The 13,357-nt window shown below is 44.2% G+C and overlaps 1 protein-coding gene across 3 annotated transcripts in view; it reads left to right on the top strand.

Annotated features, from left to right (window-relative positions):
- Positions 1 to 13,357, top strand: part of ARID5B (AT-rich interaction domain 5B) — a 103,676-nt gene that overhangs the window by 3,294 nt on the left and 87,025 nt on the right. For 2 of the 3 annotated variants that reach the window (XM_065746752.1, XM_065746751.1), the window contains one exon: positions 5,151 to 5,376. In XM_065746752.1, coding sequence (XP_065602824.1) covers positions 5,151 to 5,376 — 226 coding nt within the window. Of the gene's footprint in view, positions 1 to 2,334; positions 2,374 to 5,150; positions 5,377 to 13,357 lie in introns of those variants that run through there. The other variant, XM_065746753.1, reaches the window with a different exon arrangement.

Here is a 13,357-nt window from a genome sequence, read left to right on the forward strand (position 1 = left end):
TTCTAATCTTCCTTTGCAAAGTGCAGCCTGAGTTTCGGGGGCTGGGGAGTGCTCCCGGGGGGCTGAAACTTTGATTTCTTTCAGAGTTGTTGAGCGTTAGCTGCTAATGATGGGCAGATTGATACAGATAGGGAACAATGGAAGATTCTGGCAAGAAACCTACTGGACATGCTCAGTGGATGTATGTGAAAATTGGCTCCATTGTTCTGCTGCATGAAAAGCAAGTAAATTATTTACAGATATTTGCTAATTAAAGCACATATTGTTTTACCAGCACAATAGAACACAATATAACAAAAGACAAAAGAATAAGCTTGCATAATTTAAACCTGCTAATGCAATGTACTCCCTGTTAAGAAAAATATAATTATGTAATCTACAAGGAAAGCTCTTCATACTGTAACTGTAGCAGGCAAAATTAGGAATGAATTGCTTGTCAACTTGCCTGAACTGAAACAACTCTTCGAGGTCCACAAGCTATCTGATGGGAAAACATTTTGACTGAAGCCTATTCTCTCTTTGGTCAGGACTTCTATCTGCAGTGACAGATATAAATTCAATTTGAACCTCTGCTCAGGAGCAGCAGGAGGGAAGGAAGAAAAAATAGAGGAGGAGGCAGGCAGTGGAAATGCCTGGTCTGGCTGCTCGCAGCCCATCCCCCTGAGGACTCCATCACCACCTGGTTCCTGGACCAGGTGGACCAGGATCGCTCAGCACATCGCTCTGCTGTGAAGCGTGCCCTGTCCCAGCACAGTCTGCAGGTCTCACTTTGGAAATAACTGAGATACACAAACATAGAGCGAATTGCAGCTTGTGGGGCTTCACCTGGGCCCACAGTTTTGGTCTCTTCTGTTTGGTCTTGAACACCGGTGGGTGGGACCCATTATTCATCATCAGTGGGATCTCCAGGCAGCCTCCTCAGGCTGGTCACAGTCTGGAGAAACAGTGCAGGAGGCTGGAGAAATACCTGTCACCTGTGTTTAATGAGATCATTACAGCCCTTTAAAGTAATTAGCAGAAGATTAACAGACAAGAGGTTCTGCTTTGGCCTCTTCCAAAGTCTTCTGTGTGCCAGTTGGATTCCTGGGCTGGGAACACCTCCCTTTTCTGGCTCTCCCTGGGGTCTGTGGGTGGGGAGTGCTGGTCACCATGGGTCCCTCCCACAATGGTACCTCCAGAGCTGCTAGCTCTGCATTCTGCAGGACACCTCCATCTACCCTAAGCGTGGGGATGCATTACTGCCCGAGGCACGTGGAGCAGGGAAAGGGGATGAAAAGTTTAACCTGTGCAAGCCACGTGTGGGATCCTCCCATGCACCTTTCTGTGACTTAGTGATCCCATCCGTGGAATGGGAACAGTGGTTTGTGCCTGGCAGAAAGCACGGTGCCAGGCTCCTGAGGCAAGCAGCGGTGTTGTGCAGGTTACATAAAGGATGTTTCCACCTAAATTATGGAAAACTTATTAAAAAAAAAAGCCTGAAATGATAGGGGCCTTTATGTCCTAATGAAATATGCAGTTCTGTTATCTGCAGTGAATGCAGCCTGTAAGAGTCACACTGTATTTTTTGCTTCTGTGGACGAATGTGTTTTCATCAGCAATGTACTGGGTTGTGAAATATGCATCCCCAGCTATCTGCTGTGCTAAAGGTTTCAGTAAAAAGGCTGAGGGTGTTTTCTAAAGCAAATCATACTGATCAGATAAATGACACGCAGTGTGTCCTGTAATTATTGGCAAGAGTTTCTACAGTGCGTCTCCCCTTTCTCTCCAGGCCACGTATTTGATGTTAGGAGACAGCCAAGCAGGTGTTCAGATCGCTCTTGCCCTCCAGAATTCCTTAAATGACCTCTGGAAGCGCTGGAGTGAAAACAGTCTCAGCACGTCAAAATTTTGAGATATCTCAGTTGCCGTAATTCTTTTAAGGCTGCTTTGGCATCTCTAAAGTACAAATCTTGCCTCGTTACTGGCAGTGAGTGAGAAGTTGTGATGTAGCATATGCGGGTGTGGGGTCGAGACGTGCAACCCCCCTGTGGTGCCCTGTGACTCCCTGCCTTGTAAGAGTTAATATTTCTTCTAAAAAATAATTATCCGCTTTAAGCTCTTCTAACTACCTGACCTCTTTCATTGAATGTAAGTATTCCAGCCATCTGCTGAGTCAGGCAATACAGCGGTCTCTGCTTGCAGGAGGCCGTGATGGTTGCTTAGACAACAGTGACATAATATTTAAGCATAACGGCTCTCGAGAAGATACTGTCCCTTTCTCCCTGAATTTCTTCTCAGAAAATGCCAATCTGATTGCATCGTTTAGAAACTAGAGAAGGAAGAGGAGGCCATTACCACCTTTTCTTGACCATGGCCCCATTTTCCACTGGAGAGGTGGAAGTATTCTGCTTTGCTCAGGAGGCCTATAAGATGTGCTGCAATGACAGGCTGACTAGATTCCCACTTTTATGGAAACAGAGGGAAAAGTCCCTATTTTTGTAGTGAGTGTTCATTTCAAGATTAAACAGCTATGTGGCTGGGAACAGCGTTCCCATTGACCGCCAGCGTCCATAAGGGGCATCTGAGACAAGTCCCTCTCCTGAGCAGATCTGAATAACCAGTTGCCGTTTCCTCTAGTAAACCTCATGTAGGTGTGGCAGAAAAAAAAGTCCAGCTAAAGACTTTCCATGCAATAGAGACCTCATAAACATATCACTTCAGAGCACAGCTAATACACGACAAGTTGATTTTTGTTTAGATACATATATATATGCACTGTGTGCGACGTGGGTGGTTCTTCATGTTTACACTGAGATATAATTATGAATGACATGAAGGCTATACGGCAGATTTCTTTAATCTTCTAAAGGTTTGTTAGTCATGTGTCACCGCGTACCCGGTTTGTATTTATTCAACATCTGTATTCCTTTGTCATCTCACTGAGAGGGTTCCTGTAGCCGGGCTGCAGGGGTGGGTGCATGGTGGTTCACGTGGGATAGTATGAGGGGACACGGCGGGTCATGTTGTGCACACACCCGGTGCCATTTTGTGAAGGGTGGCCACCGCAGCACCCATCAGTGCTGGTACAGTAGGACTTCTTTTTTCTCCTTTTTATTTGCCCCCCATGCACACGTCGTGCGTGTGAAGGTTGTATTCTCAAAAACAAGTTTATTCATTGATGATGTAATAGTGATTGTACTTTTCTTTTGGTTAATAAATTGTCTGCTCAGCTTACTTTGTATGCCAGCCAGAATTAGTCACACCAGTTCTTGGAAAGGATATGAAGAAACTAGTAATTGAAATCATAATCATTCGATCACGAGAGCTATTTGGAAAATAATATTTAAACCAAAACCATGTCTGATCTCCAAGTCAGGTTTTTATTACAAGTGCTGTTCCGTAGATGCCCCTGGTGCTGAGCATTAGGCGTGGTGCGGTGTCGGTGCTCAGCGTCCTGAAGGAGGGCTGCCCGGGCCAACTGCAGGCAGGCTGAGAGGCACATACGGATGTTTTTCATCCTGACATTTACTAGTCACCATGTAATAGCTATAAAATACATAGCAGCTACAGATTTTTTTTTTTATTATTTTTTAGCTTTAATTTCAAGGGAATGGTGTAATGAAATTGGGTGAAACCATCCATTGAAACTGTACTTTGTAGTACACAACGCTTGTTTACAAAGTATTGACGTCTGTCATAAACAGAGATTTAAAGCATCACCGCTGTTGTTTGTTGTTCTGGGGAAGCTCTTATGCTGCGCAATGATAAAAGGGAAAGATTTTATTACAAGCTTGCTTAGCATGCCTTTCGTTTCTGACCAAATACATGTTACTGCACTAAATGTAATGAAGGCGCCTGCTTATGAAGCAATTTGGTATTATATGAGGGAGAGTGGAATATCAGATCTGCTTTTTTAAGAGATCCTTCATGTTTCCTGTTGGTGTAACTTATCACAATACAGCTTTTTTTGTTGTTGTTGTTCTTCCTTTATTATTTCTTTTTTCTATTGAACAGTATTTTATTTCCTGAGGAATTTGTTCATTGGGGAAAACAAACATACACACAAAAGAGAATCAGTCGTGCTTTTCTCTTTGTTTAATAGCTCAAAGAATTTCTCTCCCCTTTGCAAATACTTCTGTTTATTTGGGGGGGAAAATTGGATTCTGGTTTATTTATTTCAAGAACCTGTAACCTTATTTAGCAGTAGAAATGTGCAGCGTGCAAGGTGTGGTGGGCAGCCAGCTCTCATTACAACGTAAATTATTTCTGCTATTTTAACTACAAAAATCTGGAGTGTATCTTCCTGGATATTTATGTGTGCATGTTTGTTTATTTTTTGAGGATTTCTGGAGCCCGTGCTTACTACAGTCAGCCATAAAACATTCTGCTTATTCATTGCAACTGAGAGGAGTTGATTGTTTCCTGGAAGGATAAAATTCAGCAATTAGAGCTGTTTAATTCAAGTATATGTTCTGGAGGCTAAACTAGGTTTAAGTGCTTTTCTTAGAATGTATGTTTAAGAAGGGAAAAAAATTACAGTTCTCTTCTGATCTTGAAAAAGGTTTTCAGAAACATGAGAATGTGCAAGTTTCTTTTGGTGGGAAACACATAACATTTATGTAGTATTTCTTTTGGGATTACATCACAGTTTTATTTAATTTTTAGGACAAAAGTTAAATTCAATATTTGTGTATAAGCCAAGGGAAAATGTACCATAAACACAGGAATTTTCTGGTGAGTCAGAGTTCCAAGAATCTGAGATTTACTTAGTCCATTTATTTCAGGACTAGCTATAACCATTAGTCATCCAGCCATGAATTTTTACATTTGCAGCTAATTGCACCTAAAAAACAAACCTTCCCTCAAGGCTTTCGGTTACACAGAATGTGATTTGGCAACCTGCATTTCAAATGCCTTTTAGGATCACTGCCCTGGTCTTAGAAATTCTCTTTAGATTGTATTTGCTTCAAGTAAACAACTAATATTTCCTACTGGGCGATAGGGGGAATAAATGAAGTATTTTAGATATTCTGCATCACAGGAAAATCAGTCTGCCAACAACAGGACAAACTTTTCCAGCAGCCTGTTGGGGGTGGTTGACGTTACGAGTTTATCAGCCACTGTGGAGCCTTGCGTGACATGTTGTATTCTTATTTGACTGCTTCTTGCAGGATGAAGTTATTGCTGTTTCAGAGAAAGTCACTGTGAAGCTTGAAGACTTGGCAAAATGGGCCCAGTCCGATTTCTCCAAGTGGAAGTGTGGTTTCCGGGCTGAGCCGGTTAAGCCGATGGATGTGGGAAAGAATGGGCAGAAGGAGGCCTTGATGAGATACAGACAATCCACGCTCAATAGCGGCCTGAACTTCAAAGACATCCTGAAGGAGAAGGCTGACCTTGGTAAGTGTCCCTTGCTTTCTGCCCTGGTGAGGGCCTGTGTTTGACTTGTTTCAGTGGCAGATGAGCCCAATCCTGCCAAGCTGTCGCCAGTTCCCAAGGTATGGCTGCACTTGGGGCAGAGGTGTGGTGGTGAGATGTCCCAGCTGAATGGGTAGGAGCAGTGGTGAGCTCACTGCAGGCTCGCTCACATTGCATCTTGGCTTCCTGGAGGTGAACGTGGCATAACTCTGTGCTACGTACCTGCTGTGTAGAAGTATCACTTAACCATAAGTCTCAAATCCTGAAGATGGAAGCACAGTCGATTCAAGGGTTTTCCCTGGGGTTGTGCAGGCCTTGGGATCGGGTGAAAATTGTGCATATTGGGGAAAGGAGTTGATGCATCTTCACTAGGCCTTCTCCACATGGAAGGGGAGACCAAACGCCTTTCGGATCTTGTGTCTCACATTTTTTTGAAACTCAGGATTGTCACCTCTTTCTAGAGCTCATCCTGTCCCTGTAGGATCATCTTTGAGTCTGGTTTGGTAGGGAAATGTCTGCAGTTTCTTTATGGAGACTGTGCTGTAACCTGGTGTGTTTTCTTGTGAGTCTAGTGTGTTCTGTTGTAAGCTTTAATGTTACAGCTTAGGCCTCCTGCAAGTGCCCTGATGTTCTCTGGACGTAGAACTGTTTTCTTTCCCTGTCTGTTGGTAGGGAAAGCGGTGTTACCTCTGATACTTTGGGTGGTTGTAAGCAGAATTGTAGCTCTAAGACTGCTTTTGTATCTCTGAGGTGCTCAGACCTTTGAAATTTGTGTTGGAGGCCCAGGGTTCGATAGAGATGAATTTCCTCTTGGTAAACATGCCTTTTTGTGGTATTAGGACTTTGGATGCATAATAGCTGTCATCCCAGGTGCATTTCTGTGTTGTACCAAACTTTTAACAAACGTTCTAAGTTTAACGACAAATTTAGGATGCAATGAGTTGAAAGGTAAGAAATTAAAAGTTAAGCCTGTTGCATGTGAGGAAGTGCTTTTAAAAGTATGTGAATGGGAGATATGGGGCCACACTCGGTATCTTAATAGTACAACTGTGTTGGCACCAAAGCCAAGTTACACTGTGCTGAAGATGTGTCTTGGAGGATTTATCTTTTGCATCTTTTTTTTCTGATCTTACCAAGTGGTGAAGTGATTTTGTTGATCTCACATTTCACCATTAGATGTGTAGGTTGGAAGATTAAAGTACAATTAGAAAGTGATCTTATTTTTCATTACCTCTCCAGGAAAAAGAAATAAGATCTATGCAATTCTTTCTCTTTTCCTTGGCTTTTCTGTGTGGTTTCTTCTAGTTCATAATTACATGCAGTGGTTTTCTCTGCTATTGTCCTGGCACCTTTACACGCTACGCTTATTTGTGTTTGTTTGTTGTGTCAAAAGAAACTTAATGTTTCTCAGACAGAACTGTTGTGGGTTAATATTTTCTTGGTTTTGACTTTAACAAACAAGAAGACCCTTGTGGTAAGTTGCAAAATTGCTGTTATCTACCCTAGGAGCCAAAGAAAATTATCTTTAAGCCTAAAGCTTATAGTTGCATGTTAAGCCTTTGAAAGTAGGGGTTATACTGAAAATGCTTATGGAATCTAAACTATATGCTATAATTTTGATAAACCATGTTCTGCTGTTGCTTATTTTTGGTCAGTGGCTCTGGCTGTATTGTTAGGCTTTTTTTTTTTTTTTCTTAGTAGAAGAGAGTATTTTGGCTAATGCTTGACCATGATCACTGTTCTCTTCGTCAGCACTGGTTAATGGGAGCAATGAAGCCAAGGGTTCACTAAGACCTGTAGTGTCAGGCATGTTGACAGATAACTCATCTAGCCTGTGAAAAACTTGGAACAGTCGTCTTCACTGGGAAGCAGCCCTGCATCCTGAAAGCTGCCCATGAGCTCTGGTGTTGCCTCACCAGTGATGAGTGGTCGGAGTGGTCAGTAGGATTGATTCTGCTCTCTGGGGATTGCCATCTCTCCAGCTCAGGGTAAAGGCAGTAACATAATGCTCAGCATCCAGGCTATGGGGATTTCAGCTGCCTGTGTTGTATCTTCTCTGCTGTCAAAATGGCAGGTTTACTGCCTGTTAGGGCACAGACCTTTTCTGATACCGAGCATCTTGCCAACAGAGCAATGCTGAGCCACGGCAATCGAAGCTTTACTAGCAGTAACTTACGCAGGGGGTCTCCTGCACAACACAGTGGGGTAGCTGTTGACTGAAAGCAGTGCTGTAGACCGTGAGTGAGTGTGGTGCACTGTTGTGTGAAGGTCCCTCAGGGTGGGAGCATCAGCACAGTCACCTTAGCAAAGTCAGTCAGCCTGAGTGGCATGGTCACCTCCTGCATGTCAGTGACCTTCCACTAACTGCTGCAGTTCCGTTCCCCTCCTTGTCCAGCTCTGTGCTGTGCCCATGTAGGTGTTTTGCAGAGAGGTTCTTCACAGTGCTGCAGTGGGGCGGCTTTGTATGGAAGGTCTGAAGGCATCAGATCCTTTCTTGTGCTAGTCTGGTAGGCCGTACACAGGTCTGCTGGTGACAACCATGTTTAACCCTGGCTGTAGACAAGGAAGCTGCTGAACCAGGTGTTGAAAAGTCCTAGATAAACAAAGTGATCTTCTGGACCTCTTTTTTCCTATGAAACAGCATGTTTCCATTACAGAAAAATCCCATAAAAGTGAGTTGATTCTGAAAGTTTTCCTACTAGATGTTTTTGGACCAAGCTGTAGAGGGTAATAGGAAATTATATCCCTATTAAAGTCTTAAAAAAACTTTACACAAGAAACGAAATGAGTTTCACATAGTACTGAGAAGTGGTGAAGGGTGAAATAACCTGTATGAAATGAAAACATGACTGATACGGAACCAAGGGAGTGGCCCTGTGTGAAGGTACTTAATTAAACATGTTACTGGGGAGCAGGGCAGCTTTACACAATAACCAGGCAAAGTGGGACCTCGGTCTGCGAGCAGCTTCTGCATCGTACCGTATGCTGTGTGGCACTTGGCTTAGGCACAAGTAAGGTGACAGCTGGTTAATCCACAACACACAGCAACTGGGCACCTATAACTCAAAGTGACCCTAATTCGAATTATGTCGCTCTGTCTCAATTTTTCTCTTATCTTTTCTTTCCCTATTTCTTCGTCATTTTTTTCCCTCTTGTCTCTTTTTCGCTTTCCTCTTTTTTCCCTCTTTTCCTTCCCTCTTTTTTCTCTTCCTTCTTTTTTGTTATTTTTTCTTTCTTCAGAGATGTTTTTCTTCATAAAATGCCATTGTTTTCACCACTAGTGAATTATGCAGAATGTAGGACTGTGTCAAATGCAGCAGATCTGTAATGGCTTTTATTTTGTGAGCTTCAACCTGAGAAATTATTTTTAAGAATTATTTCTGCACTTTGGGGTATTTATGTTATACATTCTGTCCCTTTCTATGAATATGTCAATACTGAATGCTCTCAGTTAATGTCTTAAGTCTATTCATAGCTTTCTGAATATTTCTTTCAAATGTTGGGAAAAATAAAGAATAACAATGCAGCATATAAAAATAGAGTTGCTCAGGAATGTATTATTCATAATGAACATGAGAACCTGTTTTTCCAGAAGAATTGGTCTGATTAAATCATTCACTACTAAGGTCGCTAGTTATTTATTTTTGTCTCCAGAATTATTTAGTGTATTTTTCTTTGTAATAAATGGACTTGTATACCCATGTTTGGTAAACCAGTGGGAAGTACCAAGTGAGGGATTATTTCATTTTACAAAATTTTTAGCAACTAAGCAATGTAAACACTATCAGTTAAATATGGCAAAGTTGCATATTTGTATTCCTTGGGCTATAGTTTGACAAAAATTCAAATTATTTTATATAACACTGCTTCTTACAGACTTCCTTTAAGTGAAGTATGAAAGCTGCAGTGTAAGCTTTATTGGCCTATAAATATGTCATTATAGTTGGACTACATTTATACGCTTTGGATTGTTGTTTAAGCCAAGAAAATATGTCTATACAGGTTGACTTTTCATTGAAACCCTTTGAGGCATACAACAGAATGTATTTTAGGCCAAGGTTATTAAAACAGCATTTTCATTTTTGCTGCAGACTCATTGTCAATTATGCTGCCACAAACTGTCTGTGGATAGGCAGTTATGAATGGTTTCGTCTCTAAATGTGTCTTTAGAAAAAGAAATAAAAGATAGAGGAGTCAGAGCTGAAATTGAGAGTAGAGACGGAGGGCAGATGGCTGGATTTAGTGCTGGAGGGCTGGGCTGCGGTGGCTGTGCGGGATGGGGAGGTGGGAGCTGCATGGCTCCAGCTGTGGCACCATGAGCCAGCACTGAGCATTCCTGTGGGGCACGACTCTGTCATGACAGAGCTCTGGGTTTGGTCCTTGTGCTGCAGTTACCTCTCTCTTCATCCGGCTTCTTTGATTCTTCATGATGCCAGGATGGGTGATTGAAATTGCCGTGCTGTAGGCTCTCCTGTTCCTGTACTGGTGGCATTAGTGATGGGGACGAGAACACATTCTGGTGTTGACTGAAGGAGTTTTGCTGCAGTCTTCACACGTTAGTTTGGGTTCAGTGAGGGAGAACCGATGAGAACAGTACATGACCCTCTGGTTTCACTTACCATTGTAATCAGCTCATCTTCTCTGGATGAAGACTGTCAGGGCATAATATAGGTGGTTTGTAGTATAGTTGGTACCGATAATGGGCAGCTGAGCTGCATTCAGACTTACCTGGAGATTTCCTTGTTCATTGTCACGTGCTGCTGAATTCAGACTTGCCCGTCTTAACTGGGTGCAGTAATTTTGTGATCAGCTGATGGTTGATAATTCAAAGTACAGCTTTTGGATATTTGGTGCCTAAGTCATGCCTCTAAGCCTCTTCCCTGCCCCTTCTTTGTTTGTCTGCTCTTTTTGCCTCTTCTTTTTGCCTTCTTGCCCCTGTTGTCCTGGCTGAATCCCACTTGATCAAGTTCCTGTAAGTGTCCCATTGTCCCATTTTTCCCCCTTTGCTCTTGCACACTGTATGTTGGCTTTTTTCTCGTGGGTCAGACTGACCTCTCATTCATTTTCACCAGCCCAACTGATAGAGCTCTTTTGCTGCAGATGAGGCAATTACTTGGCTTAGCATTGTGCCCCACACAGCCTGGGTGAAGGAAGATGATTCCTGGGGAAGGGGCCATGCCTGGCACATGCCAGCAGTGCTGCTGTGGACCAAGAGCACCCGCAGGCTATGGGCAGTGCTTGGCAGGGGTGTGCTGAGTGGGGGCCTTCCTCTGCTCATACGTCTCTCTTTACTTTAAGTGACATTTACCTTCAGTGTTATTTGGCATTAGGAATAACCTGGGGTGCTGAGCAGACAGACAACTTCAGCCTTGCACAAAGAAGGTGAGAAAAATGTTTATTTTTTACTTGTTAACCAGTTGGATGAAGATAACTGATAGGCTGCTGGCTGCCTCCTGAATGCTGGCAGGTGCTGCTGTTGGGAGGTACAGTGTACTCCCAGCAGTCCCTTGATAAGGGCTCGCTTTCTTTTTGGGTGGCCCAGCAGCACCTTTGGGCCTCCCTCTCCATGCGCTCCCTGTCTCATCATCCCCTGCTGCCCTCGAAGGGGTTGGTGGGGTCCTCGGGGCCTTTCTGAGCCATCTGGTCCTCCTGTTGCCTCGAAACACTGGGATGTTTCAAGTGCTGTTCATTCCTTCCCTTCTCTGGGGGCAGCCTGCTTCATTATAGGGAAGTGTATGGGGGTGACATAAGCATTTCAATACGTGGTGCTAGCTGTGGAAGTTTTTCTTTTACCACTGGCTTGTGTTGAGCCTCATCCATTTGTGGCTTCTGAAATGAGTTCTGGCCCCATGTATCTCAAACTCCAAGTGAGCTTAATCAAAGAGATGAAATTTGAATTTCTTTTCAGACATTAACCTGACCTGGAGCTCCTAAGAAGGGGGGCTGGGTGGCAGGGGGTGGTTGGCAGTGGAGGAGGTGGGCGTTTTGGTCTTTGGAATGCAGAAGTTGTGCCGAGAAAAAGCAGAATCCCATGTAACTTTCCTCTGGGTAGCCCCTACATGGCAGCCCTCACCCCACGCTTCCTGCAGCAGGAGCAGGCTGACATGGTTATCGGGCTGTGCCGATAGTGGCTGTCACTGTGTCAGCGTTTTCAATTATGAATTGGAATGATGGGGCACTTTGTCGGTGGTGTGGAACACAGACATCTGCAGCTGCACTTTGGTTTGGAAGCGGGGTGGAAGAAATCACTGCTGTGGGACGGCAGTGGGGGGAAAGAGTTAAATTTTGGTGTCTTGCAGAGCTGGAGGAACTGCCCCATGTTCTGCTGAGGCTAAAGGTGCAGCAGTTTGCCCCATTAATAAGAGCTTGGTGCAGCCTCTCCTTGGAATAGCAGTGGCCTACACGACTGCAGAATAAGTAGATAAAAAATAAAAGCTGTTCACAGGCAGTGTAAAGGCAGCCATTGTGGGACAGTGTCCCTTTAAAAATGTTTGACGGCTTTTTTTTATTTTTGTCTGTTTTTAGCACCGAGATTGACCTTGCCAGGCTGTGTAATAACCCACATGTGTCTGCTCTCCAGGATTTTTTCCCTTCTAGTCACTGTTGGATCTTGCATTTAATTCTTACTGACCATGAGGTTTTGTTCCAGTAACTGGAAACGTGTGCCTCTCGGTGCAGCGCTGCCGTGCTTTGCATCTGACTGTATCTCAAAATCTGCCTTCTTGTTGCTGGTTTTTTTTTTTTTTCCCACTTTTGATTTTGGAGGGTGCTTTTTTCCTCCCCAGCCTTCTCTCTGATTTCCGTCCCTGCCTATTTTGTTTCTGGGTCCCAGAGGACCCCAGTTTGGGACTTGCGTTGTTCAAGTCCCTGTGTGTCCCATTCCCAGTGCCATGGAGGGAGGTGATCGGTGCTCTCCTCCTGGTGCCATGTCTGTTGCTTGGACTGCTGGTCCCCCATAGGCCGTTGGTATCTTTTCCTGCACTGCATCTCTTCTATGCAGCCAGCCAGCATTGTCTGGGTGTGGAGATTTGTAAGCCAAACACCTACAGAGCGCTTTGATACAGTCAGGTGGGTCAGAGGACGCCCTCTTCGCCCCTCCTGGCTCTTCTCTTGGGCTGTAATTCTGTTGTGGCAGAGCCAGGGAAGTGAAGCCTCGTGTCCGCCTTGACTTGGCACTGCCCCTTCATCAAGGGAAGCTGTCCTCACCTCACCCTGAAGCGCTTCCACTTGTTGCCCATGCTGAGGGGCTCTGTCCCTTCTGTAGGTGCTGCTATGCCCAGCGATGCTGGGAGCCCATCCCATGCTGGGGGAGGGAGGACAGCCAGGCTTCATTCAGCTCCTTCCTGTGTGGGGGAAGAGGACAGATCTGGCATCCTTGCTCTGCTTAAACCCAGTTTGAAGACTATCAATACTGTGACTGCGTAGTGCTTGTGGTTAAGTTGGTTCCTGCTTGCCTGTGCTGGCCAGGCAGTGTGTGTGGGGTGAAGCCACTGATTGCTGGTCGGGTTCCTGGGCAGGGAGGGGTTAAGCCCAGTACATGTGTTGACAGGAGTGCACTTCAGTGGGCATGGGTGGCAGAGAGCTGGTGTTGAGAAAAAGGGGGCCATGAGTTGTAACTGGGGTAGGTTTTGCATGGGAAAGCATTGTGGCATCACCTTTATTTACTTGGTTCAGTACAATCTGTACCATGTGAAATAAGTTCCTCCTTAATTTTATTGCTAATCGTAATTTGCTTGTAAAAACGAGTTCTCTGCGCTGTAAACCTTGAGCTTGGGTCTTTCTTCTTGCTCTGTTACATTGTGAAGGAGAAATACTTAACACCGTAAAGAAGCTTCTGTTAGTGATAGATAATGCGTATTATTTTAGCAGGAGTATATTTTAGCAGCTTGTGAAAAATCAAGGTGAATTTTTCCATCTGCGCGCTGCTGCATAATTGATAGATGTGGAAGCTGAATTTCAAAAG

The sequence above is a fragment of the Cyrtonyx montezumae genome, unplaced genomic scaffold, assembly GCF_038088225.1.
Source record: "Cyrtonyx montezumae isolate F1298 unplaced genomic scaffold, pur_monq_1.0 scaffold_4, whole genome shotgun sequence".
Taxonomy (NCBI): Eukaryota; Metazoa; Chordata; class Aves; order Galliformes; family Odontophoridae; genus Cyrtonyx; species Cyrtonyx montezumae.